Here is a 19,901-nt window from a genome sequence, read left to right as displayed (position 1 = left end):
AAAGTTAATGTATATACAACAACGGTTCTCCAACCGATGTGTGCCCCATTACAGTATGTGCTACTGTCATCATGTCCCTATTCTGTGTAGAATAAAGGGTGGGCTGTATTTTCTTCTCGAGCTCATTGAATTTTTGTTTCAAAGCCTCAATCTCCTTTTAAACTAGCGTCACTAGTTCCTCCAATTTTTGATCCACCATGAGCTGTGATATTTGCCGTTGCAACTTTTCAACTGGCGAGCTGGCCGATACCACGTATGCCTTATTTGCAAGATCGAGTAGCATTAAATTTGGACAGGCGTTATACCAGGAATAGTGGCGCCTCCACCTGCTTCCGAAGGCGGAGAAACATTCCCATTAATTATGTCCGAGTCACTTGTCTTCCTTTACTTCTGATTTATCATCTTCCTGCTTTTCAGCCGCCTCTTTTTCGATCCTTCTCTTTATGACTGGGTTGCGGTGTGCACGGGCATGCCTTCTCTTACAGGTCTGCTCGACAAATGATTAAATTAATAATATCATTGAAACAAATGACTCAGATTTGTCATGAACTGTGCAAAAAGTGTCATGAATTTGCTGAAAGGCATTGACCACGACAAAGGAAAGAAAAACTGGACCCATTGTGGATGCAGAGCCGCTTCATTCTTTTAATAGTAATGACAACCATGTTTCCAATTGCATTCGAATGTATCATACGATTATATTATTTCCTATTCGCACGCAGTGGTACCGCTTCATTTCGACTCACTGGGTGCTTCTTCTTAGCTAAATTTAATCAAAGGTCAATGTTTGTAGGACAAGCAGTGCGATATGTGCATTGGTACAAAGGAGGACTGTCCGGCGTCGCTTATGCTATTCGGAAGCAGATAGTTCGAAGCCACATGGTTTTTTGTAATGCAGCCCGAAAATTGTTGAAATAAATCGCAGACCGTAGCATGACCGTTAGCCTCTGCAATCATCATTGCATCGCTATCATTTTTGGTGCGCTTCTCCGGATCGGCGTCATGGCGTAGCAAATATTCGGAAATAGATAGCGAGCCGAGCTTGGCCGCAAAGTGCAGTGGAGTGATGCCAGTCGCGGTCATGGCATTCACATTTGCTCCGCGCTCCACGAGCATTGATACAATCTTAAAATTTTGGGAGACAATAGCAGCATGAAGAGGGTACGTGCCACGCTTGCTGCAAACTGAGACAAAGGCACCAGATTCGATAAGAAGCTTCACGACTTCGAAACATCCGTTTCTGCACGCCGCAATAAGTGGAGTGACACCAGTATTGTTTGCCTTGTTGGCGTCTGCACCTTCATCCAATAGGATCTCTACAATATCCGTACGACCCATGCGAGCTGCAATGTGTAGACACGAAGATCCGTCCGCCATTACGGTGTTGATGTCAGCATGATTGAAAAGAATGAGCCGCACAGCATACGCGTGGCCAATGCGACACGCTACATAAAGGCAAATTTCCCAGCGGCGAGCTTGAGTGAGACCAGGTGCATTCAATTCCTCAATGTCTGTTGCAAATCGGCTCAGCACTTGCTCGCAAAACTCCTCCAAGAACGAGTGCATGGTGTGAGCGCAAACAGTCTTGATTTGTAGTGAAGGAAGAGGTGCAAGTAGCTGCGCTTCGTCATTCTCGATTCGTAACCAAGTCATCGACTTTCCCTTCACGTGACATTGAGATTCATCATGGTTGCTCTCCACTACAGTTGTATTTGTTCTCTTCTCGTCGTCCTGAGCCAGCATCTGCTCGGCACACAGTTGCCTCCAGCTGATCAAGGCGAGCGGACGGTGCAGCACGGCCGAACTGTCGGTAAAGAAATGCTCGGAAGCGCCAAGGAAGTTCAAATACGTTTTAAGCACTATACAGGTGCCATCTTGAACCCTGTCACACACTTGCGCGCTTGCAAAAGTGTAAAAAAAATCATACAGTTGCGCCACAAACGCCGCAAGAGCCCCGAGACGCTCATTAATGGCGGCGTTGTCCAATCCTATAAGCCGAGAGCGCAATAACCGGTGCGATGGGAACGCATACGATTGCAGCATGCGGTACAGTGCTTTAAACTCACAGCAATTCCCAGCGCAACGACAAACGCGTGCCGTGCTAAAAATCTGGTGATTGCAGCGGCGCGGCATACTGTTCCGTCCATTCAGTTGCTCGAGAAGTATGTTCCGCAGCTGTCGAAATTGGGCATACGAGCGCAGCGTCGTGCTAACTTTGTCAAATGAAGATGTGCTCTGCGAATTGGGGGTGAGCTTGACAACAAAAAAGACCTTGCCATCTCTGACTTGGTAGGAAGGAACGGTAACACTATGTTTGGCAAACCAATTCATGGCAAAGTACAAGTGAGTCAGGAATTAAGTTGGCCCTTGGCTGAAGAAACGGACGCTAACTTGTTTCTAGAGCGTTGCCAACGACTTTCGACACTCGAGAGGGAAATATATACCTCGCTAACAGTCCGACTTTGTTGAATTAGAACAATTTAGATTGGTGTCCGGTGCAGCCATGTGAATTTGAGGCAATGCGAACGCACTCTGCAACGTACCCACCCCTATATACCATCACATAAAATTTAGAATTCAGGAGGACGGATGTCATTTACCTAAACAAGTGCAAGGTGCCTCTCCCGATTGGTTGGAAACAGATTTGGCCTCGTTTCTTATACTTTCACCCTCTCATGAGAAAAACAAGGCTTCCGGAATACCGGCTATAGCCGGTACTAGGTGCAAGGGGTCATACCTAGAACACACGAATTCGCTTAACAGACGAACCTGCCGCTTTCTCAATTTCACACGTTTGGAGTGTTTCATTTAGGTTTGGGTGGGATTTACATGTGGAAGTTTCAAAAATCCATCGGCAGTAGCGACAACTGCAACGCTCACAATGGCAAACGCAAACCGTGATCTGGGCCGTTGGTATTTATTGGTATTTATAGTTTGGTAAAAACTCTACATGACACAGGTTGAGAACTTGTACCTTCTGACAAACATCCACTAAGCAAAACGGATTATAACATATCAGAGCGGCAGCCAGTCGTCAGTGTGCATTATCCCATTCTCAGGTGTTACGAAATGAAAGATCGATACCAATCAGTAAAGTATCTCGGATGGTCACGTGAACATCTATATATTTAATTTGCAATCGAGATTGCACGGCCAATAGTTCAATAATTGCAATTTAATGATTTTATTTGCCTTTATTCGGCTATTACATGATTGCTTTCGCTTCACTTCGAATTGCATGTTGCCTCAGCATTGGCGTACTGATTTTAACTTTTATAGTAAATTGTAGTTTAGTGCATTTGTTGCTTCAATAAATTCCACTGTCATAATTCTGGTAGGAAGATTGGCTCAGTGTCTATCTTACAACGTCCGGCAGCCTGATCGACCACCTAGGGATAAAAGTGGTCGAACAGCTCTCGTTTATTTAAATTGGGTGATCTTTTTAATTAAATTTCAAAAGCCTATCAAAGACTCGGATTGAAAGTTTTACGTCACAATCTAAATTGTAACAATACAGACGTAAACATCCTAAGTTGTTGTCATTTCTTCAACTTCAAAAGCTCTTAAAAACCTGTTCTTTGAGCTTGATGCGCCATTTCGTAAACTGCTGCAGCTCCTGAATAAATGCGCTTGATGGCTGCTCTCTTGACTTAGGAATCGTCGAAACATCAAACTCGGAAAGTTCACCTATGTAGAACTGCTTAAGATACCGGAAAGACTGCCGACTGGCGTGGTAGATCTCAAACATCACAGTCGAGTCTACATTCATTGCTTCTTGAGCAATCAATTCGGAGCCGCCAGGATGTTCTGGAACCCAGCGTGTAATATCTAGCACCATTCCTTGCATGACGAGCAATACTTCACCCGATTGATTGCGCTGTACGACCTCCTCCCACCGAATAGCCTCTTTGCGTACACGAGTCTCAAATTCGCCAAAGCACTTTTGACAAACTTCTTGCAGCCCTATGCATCCCACTGTAATAGCAGCGGCTAGTAGGTCGTCGATGACTGAGGGATCAAATCGAAAGACGCTACCGTCGTTGCGTGCTTCGTGTTCAAGGTAGAGAAGAACGCGATCAAATGTGCAGCAATCAACATCGACCTTGATTGTCGAAGTTGCCTCCTTGTGCAGACCCTTGCCTGAAAGAACAGCGGAGGACAACTTAATGCACGGGTAAAGCAAACGCTTCTTGACCGGAAATTCCTCTTCGTCATTTGTAAGTACTGTGACAACATCTGAGCGCATAGATGCCAGGTTAGTCGCACCGAATAATTCTTCATTTAGCAGACTGAATGTGGGAGATAGGTCCACTTCAGACGACACAGTGACCCGAGTAACTTCATCTATGCAACCACAATAAGCGTCTGGCATTGTAAGCTCTGTCTCATTTTCATCCTCGGCATCGATTTCTAGCACACGAATAAAGTAATTGTGACCATCTTTGTATGGCATAACAAGCCGTTCATGATTTGATAGTACACGTTGCCAAGTATACCTGGCAAAAGCAGCTGCAAAATCCTTCGCATCGGTCACAATTAGAGCAGTCGCTACTGTATCGGCTGCATCTTTCTCGTCGTCGCTTTCTACCTTCTTATACGTCTTCAGCAGTGGACGTATTTCAATTGCCACAGTGGATGCAACAGGTGCGTGGTCCGTATAAAGAGTCCATTTTTCGGTTTGAAATCTGCAGAGTTCTAAGTTTATCATCTGCGCGGGTGACAATGCAATGGAGCCGCGAGTGATCGCCTCACACGAGCGCACGGCCACTACATATTGTGCATAGCGTCTCGGATGAATCAAAGCGGTACCATCGGAACCTGCAGCATCTATCGGAAAGTCTTCCGGATGCAAAAGAGCACAGTGACGCACTATCGTCCGCTGCTCATGGCTGACGTCTAGCGTGTCTAAATCTTCCACTCGGAGTAAGCATGTCCAGGCATTAACTACACTTTTAGTTCCTTTTCTCTGCTGCTTTACACGGAGCGCCGTTGCTATCGCTGGCGCGCGGATGTCGCCTGCAGGATTATTGTTCGCGTTCCACGGCATCGACTTCTAATCGCTGTCAAGAGAACTGCGACTTGTGTTTGGAAAGGTGTTCGGACAGATTTTTTAGTCGTACAGTCCAGGTGTTCCTTCAAGAATTCAACACGATCGGCTTTCACAGGTTGAAAAGTGATCTTCCGAGCAAACTAATGCGTCGTCCTTCCTCTTCATTCATACGATACTTGCAGCAGCGCAACATATCGCTCTCCTCGAGTCGTCAATGGGACCAAAATCGTCCACACTTACATGCGGAAAGCCGCCACAACGCTCATCTGAGCCTGCCGCAGACCGTGTCGGTAATCGGCGCCCCTATGACGTGTTCGTCTCTGCATGTACATTTTGATATTTGCTGTCTTTTGACTGTAACATTACTCTTCCAACGCAGATGGCCAACCGCTGCTGGGTACAGATGGTGGCCCTAATATCATGCGCGAGGCGGGACTACACAAGACGCTGAATAATTTAGGCTGGTCTGTTGAGGAGAATGGCAACCTTACCTTCGAGGCTCCAACTTCAAGCGACCCAATACTAGACTCTCGCTACGGCAAAGCCAAGCAGTGCTTTCCTGGTAAGTGCTGATCAAGATATTTACTTCGATGTTATTATGACCCGATTCGTTTATGGTGACAGTTGGCAATGGATTGAAGCGGTTGTATGAACTTTTTAAGGAAAAAGCTGGGGAAGGAAAATTCTGTCTGGTACTAGGAGGAGACCACACCATTGGTACTGGATCCCTAGCAGGTGTGCTTTCAGTGTACCCGGATGCTGGCGTGATCTGGGTGGATGCTCACGCTGACATAAATACGCCAGCAGACTCGGACTCTGGCAACATGCACGGCATGCCCGTTGCTTTTCTAATGGACGGCATGATTGACAGCTCAAAGGTTCCAGGCTTTGAGTGGCTTGTTAATGGCCCCACGATGAAACCAGAGCAACTCGTGTACGTCGGACTACGTGATATCGACATGTTTGAGCGTCGCGTTATGCGTGAAAAGGGCATCAAGGCATTTACTATGCAGGACGTGGACCGCTTCGGCATTGGCAAGACCATGGAAATGGCGCTAGATCATCTTTGTAGCAAGAAGCAGCGTCCGCTGCACATGAGCTACGATATCGACGCTGTAGACCCTTTGGTGGCACCTTCAACGGGCACACGCGTACGTGGTGGACTTACTTGGCGCGAAGCTCATTACGTAGCTGAAGCGGTGGCAGAGACCAATTTACTGGTGGGGCTGGACATGGTTGAGGTAAATCCATCGCTCGCACCCGGCGATGGAGCTCGAATTACAGTCGATATGGCGCTGTTATTGATTTCGTCAGCACTAGGAAATCGCATTTTGTAAGACACGTTTAAAGCGTTCTATCATCAGCTGCACCTTAAAAGACAGTATTAGGATATATACTTGACTCATGCAATTGTTTTTATATAAATAATGAAGACTACCGCTTGCCTTTCTCCTTATGGTTGTAAGAGATATTTGCTTCGTTTAAGAAGCCGATCTCTTCCAGCACCTGTCGAGCACATGCGTTGATGTGCTTATAACGGTCAGAACCCAGTTTGATACCGCCGTACCAGTCACGACAACAGCTACATTTTCAGCCATTAAAAGCTCTAAAGGCTTGAAAGCTTACTTCCTGCTCCATGCTCGCCATCCTCGTCATCGTCCTTTATGGTAAACGTGCCGACAATTCGATACGCCAACATGTTTTGAATTGCTCGCTGAATTTTGCGATCGTCCAGTAAGAGAGCAAGGAAAGAGCGCACAATCTCAACGCACTCGACAGGACACGCATGCGCAACGAAAGTGCTTTTCCGATCAAGAATTGTAGTACTATGGACGACTTTGGTGCAATTATTGCTTCACGCTCAACTGTACGGGCCAAATGCGCATTCCGGACACGAGGCAGCTGCGTATAAAAATTATAATTGACAGCATCAAGACAAATGTCGTCATTGTCGCTGCCGTTGGCCTCAGCCTCTACTTCAGCAGCTTTGAGCACATCACTGGCGTATGTATCTCGCACTTTTTCAATCCACTCGTAAAGACATACTTGGCCATTAGATCTTGCGAAGATTGCCCTCTGTATGTTTGTAAGTCCAAGAGACTCGTAGACTTCAGCGATCGGAGCATCGGTGGTTGGGTATCCGTGAGGTATATACACCAAGAGGACAATGGCGTGACGTCCAGGCACTGAAACGGTAAAGGATCTCCCAAGGCTCGGTTTGTCCAAGTCGCTTTTAAGATAGAATGTGTCTCAAAAATAGACTGACAGAACAACGACGGTCGATGAATTTGACAAATTATAAAATGGACAATAGAAAATCTACCTGCAAGACTTCAATCTCTTCGTTCTGTAAAAATGCAAATGCAGGAGGCAATACACAAGTAGCAGCGTAAGATGAGGGATGCACGCAACCAGATAAAAGCATCTCGCTCTATTAGTCCGAGGCTTGTCCGGATCGTACTGCATCTTACCTGAAGCTCTCTATTGTTCTACAGTTATTTCTTCAACTTTAATGCCAATTTATCCAATCGCTTATTTAACTTGAGCAGGTCCAATCAGTGAATATCGTGACAATGGAAATTAAAAGAAGCTCCGAGCAACTTTCTCGCGCCGCTCAACGCAAGCGCCGCAAGCAGAAAAAAAGCGAGAATAAAGACATTGGACAATGGGACCGCTGCATGTTTGTGGTGGTACGAAAGCGGCGCTACTGCAATATTGCTAGGTACAAGTACATGGTGTCAGTGAGCGTTATAATGATTGCCAACGCGGGTTTGTTGTAATGATGAAGAGTGGCAGGCTCACTTTTTTGCGGCAATCATTTGCCTGAAAGCGACGCAGTTGTGAGTAATAAGTCTCAAAAATTTAAAGCCACCTTACGTCGCCGCGTACCGTGTCCGGTGGACAAAGCGCATACGGTCTACGAATTCGATCTGGCCAAACACGTGCTGATATGTAATCGGGCCAAGGACGCCGATGTAATGAAGAAGCTCCCATATTACATCCATAACATAAATTCAGGTGCAAATTGTAGTGACACGGAACAAAAGGCTGCTTTAAATAATTCTGCTGATAACACTGAAGAGAAAGAAAGTGAGCACTCGGCTTTGTCAGCTAAGGAGCAACAAAGCATGATCGGGAAGTTGCAGATTATAAATTTTTTAAATTTGCGAAACCGAATTGAAGCGATATATGCGTCTTGTGTTGGTGATTTGGCATTGGAGAAGCTGCACCATAATTGTTGCGACAAGCTTTTGGAAAATAAAGCAAAAGCTGGAGCCTCAAAATGCGTATTGCGTCACATAGAACAGCAGTCATCGATTATAGGGCATATGAATCGAGTAAAGTTGTTCAATGATCCGACTGCGGCTTTTGTGGAGCTTGGAGCTGGACGAGGAATGCTTTCGTTGGCAGTGGCGCAGATGCTCCCAGATAGTCTTTACGTTCTGATTGATCGGGCACACACCCGTGGCAAAGCGGATCGATATATTGGTGGCGACGTTAATCGAATCAACAGTTCTAAGAAAAGTGCTTCTACCCTGCGTGCGAAGATAGACATTCGCCATCTTAACTTTGCCGGAATTAAAGAAATCCTAAATAAACCCATCATCTGCATGTCAAAGCATTTGTGCGGGGTAGCAACGGATTTGTCGCTTCGAGCCATCGCGCAGACACTGCATAACCCCAGGATTGATCGTGCTAATGTAACAGAAGGCACATGTGTATCGAATAGCTTGCAGGGCTTAGCGATTGCGCTGTGCTGTCATCACGTTTGTGTTTGGGATGACTACATTAATCCGCGATTTTTCCAAGAACACGGAATTTCTCCCGAAGAATTCAACCTACTCTGTAGTATGTCATCTTGGGCTACCTGCGGAATGGGCCTTGACGGTGACGCGGTGGAGCATATGCTTGGTATCAGGTACGCTTGCCAATGTTACTCGATTTTTTTTTTTTAAACTTGCTTACCTGTATGCCATAGTAAAGACGAACGTGTCGAGTTGGGCAGAAAATGCAAGCGTATCATTGACGCCGGTCGTGCGGCTTATTTGGCGCAATTACAGCTGAATACGCGATTGGTGCATTATTGTGACACGGACGACAGCCTTGAGAATTGTCTTTTAATGGCATGGCGATAGGGCCGGAGCGATGGCGAGTATGATTGATAAGTGGAAATCCTTGAATGTCACACTTATCAGTGCCAACCTATGGCGATGCTTAATCTAGGCTGCAATTTTTTAAGCTTAGAAAATACGGTCTTTCACGACATCGCCATCCATGCATACAACCAAGTATGTTGAACACTTGCAATCTTTAACATTTTTATTTGAACTAAGTAGCTGCGCTAAGGAATACTTTTGTTGTTTGCAGCTATGTATACGATTCTACAATTATTACTCATTAGCATTTAAAAACGCAGTAAGTTGCAATGTCCCTCCAAGCGCCGAGCGAGGGACCCACAGACGTAATGATCCACCTCCAGTGCCAGGAAGATTTAAAAACCCTGGACGCCATCGATCAAGGTACAGAGTCTTTCCTCCCAGCACCGCAACAGTCGACTTCCACACCACAGTTTTTCCCGCTGGGATAGGCACCTCGGCAATTTTATCGCCACCTGATTTGATGTTTACAGCGACGTCTTTCACGTCTATGCTTTTGAAAGTGATGGTCACAGTTCCGTCACCAACTTTTGTCCACATGCCGTCGCTGTTGTTAAACGCTCCCTGGACAGTGGTCATCGCAAGTGCTTTCTTTACATTACCATCGTCAATCTCTCCAATAAGCAGTGTGGGCGCACAAATGGGTTGGACATACTGAGAAATTACTGAAGATACGTAAAAGTAGTCCCATATTGCATAGAAACCGATCGCACGATCAGCTATTTTAAAAGCATATTCACCAAAGGTGAGCAAGCTGCCATTGTTGCTTGTTCCTGCTGTAATTAAGTCGTCCACGATGGTTTCAAACGTCTTTCGAAGAGTATCCCGAGTAGCATATGCAGTTTTTTCATCCGATTTTATTAATAGTTCGGGAATACAGTTATTCGTTGCGATTGGAATATCGTTGAGCATGAGATTCGATTGACTCACGGTAACCCGAATCTCATCCTCGGACATCTCCGGATGTAGCAAGCGTAATTCTGCCACAGTCATCCACGTACGATCAAGCAGCCGCTTCAGGTCGTAGCCACAAGTTGTATTGGACTTGAGCGCTGACTTTAATGCCTTGATTTCTTCACCTGTCAACGATGCAGCCGAATCGCCCAGCGCGAGTTTTTTCATAAATCGCATAAATTCCTTCCAAGTTGAAATAATGAAGTCTCCATTTGAGATGATGTCGTATAAGAGGTACTCTGCAGTCGTAAGGACCGTATCGACGAATTTGATGTCATCCGATGCTCTCTTCCCGATGCAATAAGCGACCGTTACGGGTAAGTCGATAATGACATTGTCAATCTGATACAGAATAGATAGAATTTTGTCTTTAGTGGCTTCCGGATTGTAGACCTTGATGTAGCGAATATATCGGACCAGAGACTTAATGATGCTGATCATGTATTTGATGCACTTGATCGCAACTTTAACCCCTTTATCCCACTTCTCCATGTCACCGTATATACTCCATGCAGACAACGAAATCGCTGTCTGGACAACGACAGCGACTTTATAGAAAACGGCAGTTCCACAATCGTCATTTTGCCGAATGCACTCGAGTCCACACTCAAGCGGATATGAGTATGGACACTGCGTCCAGCACATTCCCAGTTTGCTATTGTATCCCAGTGGACACATCTTCGCGATATGAGCTTTACGCCAGCACGCTCGAGACGAATATATGCTTCCGTATGGATTACCAAGCCAATTAACATAGGTCTGTTCAATGGTACTCGTCGCATTAAGCACACTGCCAAGTTTAAGTGCCGCGTTTACTAATGCTAGGGTACCTGAATGTCCTGAGCTATGCGCACCTACATTATTGTGAGAAGATTCCCAAAGCTTTTTAGAGCCGTCCACATTGCGATGAGTTTCAGCGTCTTCGTTATCTATTCGAATAGTACCTACAACGATGTCGTCATCTTTTACAGATTCGAAAGATGACTTGGAACGATTAAAAGATTGCCCATTCGACGTCATCGCAGAAAATGACCTTGGCATTGACGCATCACCGGTCGCGTCGACAGTCGCACACGGCAGTTGACTAAAAATTGCATTTGTTGCGACGAGCACCACAAGCACCCTCGCCATCGGCATCAGAAGCATCGTATCAGCCGAGGAAAGTGCTAATCACAATGCGACAGGATGGATTATGCAACGTAATATGCATCTAAGTTTATGCTCGTGGCTTTTTCAGGATCACACTACCACCAGCGAATAGTTTTGAATGACATGCAGCGCTGCTGCTTCCAATCCGTAACATTATATTTTGTACATGGCATGGTGAGATTCGAACAGAAATCGGGCTTTGATTTAAAGACGCTCAAAGACAGATAACCTGTCTTTTTTGGCACTATACTTAAAACTGATGAACTTATACATGCTCTATACTTAAAATTGAAGGGCTGAGAATTCGTGACTGATCCGACCATTTCTAAAGAGCCTTTTATGCATCTCGTTACCTGGTGTAAAAATGATGTGCATCTGTTTGGTTACCACACATCCGAGTGGTTGACATGTTAGGTGCATTCCGTTCAGCAAAGCGACTTGCCAGTGCTGCCAGACTGGCGTCCGCCCACAAAGTACATCGTATCTCCTTCTATACAACGCAATCGAGTGGTTTGTTAAATCATAATCAGGCTGCCATCTTGCACTTAATCGTTATTAACTGCTTTGTTCTTTGCAATGATGTAGTTTACACATGGGGCAATGGGACCCTGGGTCAGCTGGGTCACGGATCCGTGTTAAAGTCAGGAATTCGCAATACGTACGAAGAATTAACACCGAAGCTAGTCGAGGCGCTTGAAGGAAAAGCCATCACCCGCGTCGAATTCGGTGCCAGCCATAGCGCCGCCAGTACGTTCTTAGATCATCAATTTGTTACATGAAGACTGACATAGTCATTGTTGGTTTTAGTCGACGAGGATGGAAAGCTGTACATGTGGGGAAGCAACGAGTATAGCAAATTAGGTCTCGGGGAGAGCAGCGAGTTGGAGTCGCTTCCGCGTGAGGTGGAAGCCCTTAAAGGCATTCGAATTGTTGACGTCTCGTGTGGTGACTATTTCACGGCAGCGGTAGATGAAGACGGCAAGATGTATTCTTGGGGATGGGGAGGCTCCACCATGAAGGGCGCAGGTGGTCTTGGCCACGCTGGTGGTAGAGACGAGCCTACTCCGCGTCTGTTGGCAACGCTGGTGGACCAGGGTGTTCCTATCGCGACGGTTGAATGTGGTGAGTTCCACACGGTCGCGCTCACCAGAGACGGAGAAATTTGGGCCTGGGGCAACGGGGAGTATGGACGCTTAGGCAATGGCGAGTCTGACACGTGTGAGGTGCCCGAGCCCATAGAGTTTTTTGCGAACAATAATATCGTTTCAATTGCCGCCGGACGAGATTTTTCCTTTGCTTTAACAGACAAGGGTGAGCTGTACAGTTGGGGAGGCAACAGCCGTGAGTTACTATTGTTGTTAGCTTGAGGAATCATATACAGAGGAGTGTAAACTTATTTGATCATTCTGGGGCAGACAATCAGCTGGGCATTGGCGGTGGTCTGGCAATGGACGTGTACAACATCGAATCGATTCCTGTGCTAGTTGATGCGTTTTATGGCCTCACTGTTAAGCAGATTGCAGCCGGTTACGATCACGCTGCAGCAGTGACGGAGGACGGGCGTCTCTATATGTGGGGTGCTAAAATTTGGATTGAACCTCACGAAATGACGGCCGTGAGTGAGCATAAGATGGTTCAAGTGGCTTGCGGGCGTCAATACACAGCGGCCTTGGCAGACGACGGAAAGGTTTATACGTTTGGCAAGGGTAGCTGCATTTGCTTGGGCCACGGTGATCGCAAAAATCAGCTACAACCGAAGCAAATCGAAGCATTGACCGACATTCAGATAACTTCGTGCGTGACTCGCTGGTGCGCGCTAGCAATTAGAGGTAGTATCTAATATGTTTTATTTGTGCTTGTATAATAGAGTTTCGTGCGGTGATTACCACATGGGTGCCATTGCGACACCTCACGCTGAGGCTGCAGATAAAGACTTTTCGTTTCGGGAGTAGTTTTTCGTCGAAATTTGGACTTAGTAATAAGTATGTTTATTGCTTTTGTGTCTGTCCTGTGAAATCTTAGCGATCTACATAGTATGTCCGTTGCAAGATAAACCCATTATTGACGCAATTGGTGTGGTTGTCGCATCTTCTACTGGAGAATATGACCAGCGTATTGCGATTTCTTGGCAGTGAGTTAGAAGCTTAGTGACTCAACCTCGTTGTGATTGTGGCTCGCTGCTTGTTTACTTTCCATCACGTTTCCGTTTAAAATTGTTACGACTTTGCATTACAGCTGATCCCGTTCCGTTTGATGAGATGACATCGGTAACAACATACGGAGTTTGGGCAGCTTCCCGTGCAGATAAGATGATGTCATCGAGTGGTATACTGCTACGTATCAAGAGATTGACATTCTTTACAATAGACAAAGGCAGCGGACTCAATAGAAAAAGTTGACGTTTTGTCGCATCGACTGCACGGATGATCCCAATGCCTAGACATGGCGCATGAGCTGGTTGCAGCACGATGCGAGGAGGTCCCATACGCGGCTTCGTTTTGTCATCTTTTATGGGTTTGTAGTTAGGATTGACACAGAGGCCTACGACACAAGCATTAAGCGAGAATAGTAGCTGGCTTGGAGCAACGGAGGAGCCCGCAAACGCTACATCCACGCGGTCGAATGACACAACGAAGGGTGGAAGTTGAGCATAAGCGCAGTAAATACTACTGTCAATGCGATTCTTTTCTGACAGCACATGCAGATTTTGAAGCAAGGTCCGCGGGAGATCACAACGGATGCGAGACAAAAAGTACGAGTGCAGTCGATATTTTCGAAGTTCCTTGGAGCTTCGAGGGGATTGAGTCAGACCTATAGGATCCCACGGTGGGACAGCGTGAATCTGCCACGTGCCTTCCGTAGGAATTTCGAATTGTTTATTCTTTGTCGCGGCTACAAGCTGCACGACGTGGTCAGGATTGCTTTCTTGTATGATATTGCACAGCAAGTCATGCCCCATGCTCTTGATCCACCCGTCGGTATTGATTACCAGTGGTACACATTGTCTACCGCCTGAGCTTCCATTATCACTGGTACCACTCCATTTGTTTGCCCACTTTAAGTCGCATAAACGTAACAAACTCTTGACTGCCTTTAAGTAGTACAATGGGTCATTCCCTGGATTTGTATTACCACAGTAGAATGAACGAATTGGGTTTTTCATGTGCGAGAATCCTGGTCCAAGCAGCGGAGTTGTCAGCGTGTGAAGTGCCACAAGGCCAGACGGGTTTAGCTCGCTCTGACCCAAGTCCGTGTCTAGGAACGCTACAATTTTGAACTCGGAGAGCAATCTATTCACTAGATATCGACAAAACGTTGATTTCCCCACTCCTTTTCCTCCACACACGATGATCTTCTGCAATGATGCGCTTTCCTCTGACATCAGTGCCTTTTGTAAATTATTCACCGTGGCTTGCCAAGAATCTGTGATGCGGAGGGTCTTGAAAGCATCCACGACTAAAAGTTCGGCCAGCACACGCTCTGGTGACTTCCAATCATGATGCGATGGATCGGTTCCCAGAGGTGCGACACTAGCTGGATTGGCACCTGAAGTTAGGTCACTCAGCAGGTGTTGATTAGCTTTTAAGACAATCAATTTGAATCCAGGCAGCACTGCCATTGATTTGTGTGGTCTTGCATTTTCATAAAAGCACGAAACATTACCATACGTAACAGGTATCGATCGCAAGATTATAACTATAGGAAAATTATTTATAAGCTGCATCGCCAGCGTATCGGCAGCCATTTCTTCGTCCTCATTAGCATATTCCGCCGGCAAATTCGGCTCCATAATTTGCAATAAGGTGGCATTTGAAGGTCCGAAAGGCGCCTGGGTCTCTTCACTACCACTTCTTCCTTCAATAACAAGGAGGTTGTTCCATTTGGGCGATTGAAGGGAAAAGTACACACCCATCGGCGGACGAAATCCCAACACCTCTACATTGCCCTGAAAGACCCGAAAAAGCGTCATACCGGCGCAATTTAAGACCGCAGCCTTCTGCATGCCCAGTGCAACCACATTACCAGAGCGAACACATAACGCGCGACACAATGACGCTGACGTCTCGCCAATTGCAGAGCCAAGGTGCGAGCTGCTTATCATCACGCGGGTCAGCAACGGCAGATATAATTTTTGCGTGTTTTATGGAGATTCAGCCATTTCACGTCACACATTGCGTGGTAGACATGCATATACCATATACCACGCTGAAATTAGTGCGAGCTAACCATTAACTTTTTTTTGATGATTTAACAATGGGAATTGCTGCGAACACACCCAATTTATGCTACGGACACCCTATTTTAATACTAAAAACAAGCACTATTTCGTGGGCGCCATACGAAAATTAAGGACGATCTTCGTCAGCGGATGCACACTTCGGTTGGTGAATCGTTGTAGTAGGGACATTTTACTTTATGGGTAAGATACCCTTTTAATCTATTTAAAATAGCTAAACTATAAAATCCTGTTTATAATGGGTAAGATTTGTGAGATGGTGGCTCCCAGCATACGTGGAACTGGGTGCCATTGTACGTGTAAATCTATTAATAGCCCTTACAAATTAATTTTATCTTTAAGGATTTTCCCTTTTGAAAAGAATATAGGGGGGCTGAATAACGATTCCCTAATGTTATACTTCTCCATTATTTTCCTCTTATAGGAAATAATATATATGTAACGGAACATCACCGTTACAGCAGGTTTGCCCTGCTGAAACGATTTCAAGTCATATTCAGCGCATAGGCGAACTCAAAGCAGTAGCCATAATATTACATAGATTTAACAGCTTAACATGATCGTGTATTTCGTAATGAAACATTCTAGTCGACATACCTTAGGAAAGCACTCCAGTAATGTTTGTTGACTGGGCTTTGTCAGTCCAGATGATCGGCAACTTACCGCGGTCGGTAATGACGGCTGCAATTTTTTTTGAAACTTGTACAGCGAGTAAGCATCTAAGAAATCTAACTTCACCGCCCCTAAAATGACATTCAATCAAGTGACACGTCTGACGCATTCACTATTGTTCTTCAATTTTTTTCAAATACGCGTAGAGTAGCTGAACGCCAAAGCCTGTTGCACCTTTTGGAAAATAGGACTTGGCCGAGCTGTAATTTGATGGACCAGCAATGTCAAGATGTGCCCAGTCAACGCCTTCGTAAACAAATTGCTGGAGAAATGCTGCGGCGGTGGAGGCACCACCGTAGCGAGTGCGGCCAGTGCTTCGGGAGTCCGACTGCGATCCCTTGAGAGCAGCCGTGTGTTCGGGGTGAATCGGTAGGCGCCAGCAACGCTCGTGGCATTCTGTTCCGACTTCAGTAAGCTTATCGGCTAGATCATCCGAGTTGGAAAATAAGCCAGCGCAATGCTGACCCAGCGCAACCATGCATGCACCAGTCAGTGTTGCTACATCAATGACCGTTTTGGGCTTGAACTCTTTTTGAACGTATGACATCGCGTCACCAAGCACTAAACGGCCTTCGGCATCTGTATTGTTGTTTTCTACGGTGATGCCTAAGTGAGACTTGACAATCGTCAGCGGTTTTACAGCCTTGGATCCAATTGCATTCTCAGCCAAAGCAAGAGCACCAACAATATTCACCCTGAGATTCCGCCGAGATGCAGCGCGAATAGCTCCAAGGACAGCAGCAGACCCACACATGTCTGTGTGCATATCTTCGATAGCACCCGTAGGCTTGAGGTTTAAGCCGCCAGTGTCAAAAGTTATACCCTTACCAATTAATGCGATTTTAGTGTCAGAGTTTGGATTGCCATGGTACTCGAGAATCACAAGACGAGGAGGGCAAACTCCGGCCTGACCTACACTTAAAAACATATTCATGCCTTCCTTCTCTAAGTCTTCCTGCTGCAGTACACGGACCGACATGTTGGGAAGATCAGCAGACGCTAAAGCTACTTTCTCCATGAATGCTGGATTGGCAATGTGTGACCGCTCATTGCCTACGTAGCCAATTGTGAAAATTAGATAATAGACGTCAGACTCCGTGAAGTCGAAACTCTTACCGAGGTTTCGCGCAAAGATCGTCTCCTCGCCAACGGTCACCTGCTCAGCCACAATCTGATGTAAACTCAAATCAACGTAAGTAATTTTGATTCGCAATCACAGCTTTGCCATTTCCATTCACCTCTTGCTGACAGGCTGATACATCCAGTGATATCTGTTCAAGGGGTAGCAAAAGCTTGCTGTCTCCGTACGAGTCTTTAGAGTCCGTCAGATACTGATCAAATTGGTAATTTGAAAGCATAGACGCTTGAGAGAGTAGCTTCACGATACGTGAGGAGTCCATAGAGCATCCTTCAAGCGTGGGCACTTGCATGACGACATCTTTCGCGCGCTTGCGCTTAAGTATACTCAATGCTGTGTTGGTAGCATCTCGAAGAATACTGGGTGTCACTTTCTCAGCGTCTCCAAGCCCAACGAGAAGAACGCGATGTTTCTTATACGCGTCATCATCCTGGATTGGATACAAATAAAGTGTCTCTCGAGGTTTAGCTTTAAAGTCGCGCAGAGCGGCAGCAGACACAGGGAATGGCAGTAAGTCTTGCAAACCTGCAGCGGCAGCCGTTCGGGAGACAAATAGAACGCGTTCAGATGAATTGGAATGGTTCTTAGAAAGACAAGACACATGAGCTTGCACACGCTGCTGCACCATGCGGTGTGCAATAGAGAACGACATGCGACGAAACATTATCAAAATGACATTAACTAGTGGTAGCGGCGATCCAGAAAATAGTCCCACGGCGATTGGGAAACGAAAAATCGCAAAACCTGAGGTTATTTTAGGCAAATCTTACGAAAAGACTCGTTTAGAATATCGAATGTTTTAATAATGTATTATTTTTTCTATCTTTCTTTTTTTTCGCACTCATCCCATCGAAGTTTGAGGTATTTTGACTGGCTGAAATAATTCCTTTTGTTGCGATTTGATTGGTCATTATGAATTATATTGAAGGTGGAGCTCGGACGTCGTCTGAAAAAATCTTGGTTATAATTTAATACTCGCGCATGTTTTTTTAACTTAGGTAAATTTTTAGTGAGAGGTCCGTGAAAGGCTCATAATAAGCTTCTTGCGATATGTTGTCCGCCAATCAAATTTTCAGTTTAGGCGGGCTCCTGGTGACTCCGCATTTGAGGATCTCGTTCATGTAAGAAAAACCTTGTTCAACTTAGTCCTGTTAAGCTCTTTAATTGCTGCTTGAACTGCCGCAATTAACTCGTCAATGCTATTCATCACCTTTTGGTGTTGCAAGGCCTGGATAGCATTGAAGAATCCCAAATCTAGCACGTTTGCGTCAGCGGTCTGTCGAGTAATAATAGGCTCAACGACAACCATTCAAGCGAGCCCGGAATTTTTCGGCGCGAAACTGCATTTTCTCAGAATAAATGAAAATCGTTTGCTCGATCATCTTACTTGCGCTGTCGAGATCATTGAGGCGGCGAAGGAAGCAGTGATGGGCACTGCATCGATGTGATAGTATCGGCAATTGCTACCTTTGATCAATCATAAACTTCACATCCATATGATTCGATTTACATTACTCATGCAAAATGACACGCAAAGTGAACAATGTTCCCTTTATTTCCGAACAAAAGTCCCACGCAGAAATGTCCCCTTCAATTCCGAACGGAGGGAGTATTAAACTGCAAGACCCCGATGCACAAGACCATCAAAATGGAGCTTATTCGTCGAAAATTATATATAAAAAGCAAATTTGTATATTAATTTCCACTTCATTCAGACATTAGCTAATTAGTACTGAATTAGTAGGTGGATGAACAATTACAGCAGGCAATTCTGCATTCCGCACATATCGCAAGGAAAATCCGGTATTGGCAGGGCTTCAAAAATGTTCTTTGCTGCTCTTCAAAGTAACTTGGAGGATTTTATGCATTGGGTGTTGTAGTTGCTAGAACAACGATTTTATATTTTTTGCGAGGGCATTGAACTACTTACTAGATCTATGTATTAGTGGTGTTGAGTGGGATAGTTGCGCAATCTACTCCTTCTTGAATTATGTCTTGGTAAACTATATATGCTACAATTGGTAGGTGTAATGGGGCACACATCGGTTAAAGAACCTTTGTTGTGGAACATGGGTAAAATATTTTATCCTATCCAAAGTAGTTAATTACTTAAATCCCATTTATTATGGGTAACAAATATGGTTGCCGCCAGATTTGTATCTGGCGGGCTAAATCCATTTTTAAATTAGCTAGGGCAAGGTTTTAGATTTAAAAATTGAATGAAGTGCAGTTTATCTTTTAACCTAAAGCGTTAAGTGCCTTCCTAAGGCTTGCGAAGTGATCTGTAAGAGATAGAAGCCTTTCTAAGGTATATACTCTTGGGCACTAGTTTTCTAACGGGCTAAAGTTGCCCCTATGTTACACAGTCCCCGTTAAGTACACTTGGTGTACTTAAGGGGATGGTCAATTACTAAATAATAGTAATTAGACCCAACACTCGGGTGTGGTGCACATTTGTGACCAACCCTTGTGGATGTGATGCACATGGGTGCATTCACATTAGGAGGGATGACGGCTAGCGTCATCCGTTACGCGAGGTATCTA

At 45.4% G+C, this 19,901-nt stretch overlaps 9 protein-coding genes across 9 annotated transcripts; 3 read left to right on the top strand and 6 right to left on the bottom strand.

Moving 5' to 3' along the window:
- Positions 1-780: 780 nt before the first annotated feature.
- CCR75_008436 (uncharacterized protein) lies at positions 781-2,331 on the bottom strand (the record flags this gene model as incomplete). Its single annotated transcript, XM_067966488.1, has 1 exon — positions 781-2,331. The coding sequence occupies one exon, from the start codon at positions 2,329-2,331 to the stop codon at positions 781-783; it is 1,551 nt and encodes a 516-aa protein (XP_067823169.1).
- A 1,222-nt stretch (positions 2,332-3,553) lies between these two features.
- CCR75_008437 (uncharacterized protein) lies at positions 3,554-5,047 on the bottom strand (the record flags this gene model as incomplete). Its single annotated transcript, XM_067966489.1, has 1 exon — positions 3,554-5,047. The coding sequence occupies one exon, from the start codon at positions 5,045-5,047 to the stop codon at positions 3,554-3,556; it is 1,494 nt and encodes a 497-aa protein (XP_067823170.1).
- Positions 5,048-5,179: 132 nt separating this feature from the next.
- On the top strand, positions 5,180-7,434 carry CCR75_008438 (uncharacterized protein). Its single transcript, XM_067966490.1, has 3 exons — positions 5,180-5,362; positions 5,430-5,612; positions 5,675-7,434. The coding sequence occupies exons 1-3, from the start codon at positions 5,194-5,196 to the stop codon at positions 6,385-6,387; spliced, it is 1,065 nt and encodes a 354-aa protein (XP_067823167.1). The 5' UTR covers positions 5,180-5,193; the 3' UTR covers positions 6,388-7,434.
- Positions 7,435-7,623: 189 nt separating this feature from the next.
- Positions 7,624-11,404, top strand: CCR75_008439 (uncharacterized protein; the record flags this gene model as incomplete). The annotated part of the gene is made up of 3 exons (XM_067966491.1): positions 7,624-7,819; positions 7,847-8,969; positions 9,030-11,404. 3 exons carry the CDS (start codon positions 7,624-7,626, stop codon positions 9,184-9,186), a joined length of 1,476 nt encoding a protein of 491 aa, XP_067823168.1. The 3' UTR covers positions 9,187-11,404.
- On the bottom strand, positions 9,442-11,292 carry CCR75_008440 (uncharacterized protein; the record flags this gene model as incomplete). The annotated part of the gene is made up of 1 exon (XM_067966492.1): positions 9,442-11,292. One exon carries the CDS (start codon positions 11,290-11,292, stop codon positions 9,442-9,444), a length of 1,851 nt encoding a protein of 616 aa, XP_067822638.1.
- Positions 11,405-11,717: 313 nt separating the features above from the next.
- CCR75_008441 (uncharacterized protein) lies at positions 11,718-15,465 on the top strand (the record flags this gene model as incomplete). The annotated part of the gene is made up of 5 exons (XM_067966493.1): positions 11,718-11,820; positions 11,896-12,057; positions 12,118-12,651; positions 12,726-13,104; positions 13,178-15,465. 5 exons carry the CDS (start codon positions 11,718-11,720, stop codon positions 13,260-13,262), a joined length of 1,263 nt encoding a protein of 420 aa, XP_067822637.1. The 3' UTR covers positions 13,263-15,465.
- Positions 13,496-15,412, bottom strand: CCR75_008442 (uncharacterized protein; the record flags this gene model as incomplete). The annotated part of the gene is made up of 1 exon (XM_067966494.1): positions 13,496-15,412. One exon carries the CDS (start codon positions 15,410-15,412, stop codon positions 13,496-13,498), a length of 1,917 nt encoding a protein of 638 aa, XP_067822636.1.
- A 603-nt stretch (positions 15,466-16,068) lies between the features above and the next one.
- Positions 16,069-18,059, bottom strand: CCR75_008443 (uncharacterized protein). The gene is made up of 3 exons (XM_067966495.1): positions 17,458-18,059; positions 17,336-17,390; positions 16,069-17,272 (listed from the first exon to the last, which is right to left on the bottom strand). Exons 1-3 carry the CDS (start codon positions 18,019-18,021, stop codon positions 16,332-16,334), a joined length of 1,560 nt encoding a protein of 519 aa, XP_067822635.1. The 5' UTR covers positions 18,022-18,059; the 3' UTR covers positions 16,069-16,331.
- Positions 18,060-18,474: 415 nt separating this feature from the next.
- On the bottom strand, positions 18,475-18,666 carry CCR75_008444 (uncharacterized protein; the record flags this gene model as incomplete). Its single annotated transcript, XM_067966496.1, has 1 exon — positions 18,475-18,666. One exon carries the CDS (start codon positions 18,664-18,666, stop codon positions 18,475-18,477), a length of 192 nt encoding a protein of 63 aa, XP_067822634.1.
- Positions 18,667-19,901: the final 1,235 nt, after the last annotated feature.

The sequence above is a fragment of the Bremia lactucae genome, assembly GCF_004359215.1.
Source record: "Bremia lactucae strain SF5 chromosome Unknown BlacSF5_NotPlaced_17_SHOA01000003.1_2250557bp, whole genome shotgun sequence".
In the NCBI taxonomy this organism is placed as follows: Eukaryota; Oomycota; class Peronosporomycetes; order Peronosporales; family Peronosporaceae; genus Bremia; species Bremia lactucae.
The sequence above is the reverse complement of the archived record's forward strand: the minus strand, read 5'-3'. Positions and strand labels throughout refer to the sequence as shown.

Coding starts and splice junctions, on each gene's coding strand:
- CCR75_008443 (XM_067966495.1), bottom strand. CDS start 18,021: ATGTTTCGTCGCATGTCGTTCTCTATTGCACACCGCATGGTGCAGCAG. Junction 17,391..17,457: donor TATCAGCCTGTCAGCAAGAG/GTGAATGGAAAT, acceptor AGTTTACATCAG/ATTGTGGCTGAGCAGGTGAC. Junction 17,273..17,335: donor GATCTTTGCGCGAAACCTCG/GTAAGAGTTTCG, acceptor TTGGCTACGTAG/GCAATGAGCGGTCACACATT.
- CCR75_008438 (XM_067966490.1), top strand. CDS start 5,194: ATGCGTCGTCCTTCCTCTTCATTCATACGATACTTGCAGCAGCGCAAC. Junction 5,363..5,429: donor AATCGGCGCCCCTATGACGT/GTTCGTCTCTGC, acceptor CTTCCAACGCAG/ATGGCCAACCGCTGCTGGGT. Junction 5,613..5,674: donor AGCCAAGCAGTGCTTTCCTG/GTAAGTGCTGAT, acceptor TTATGGTGACAG/TTGGCAATGGATTGAAGCGG.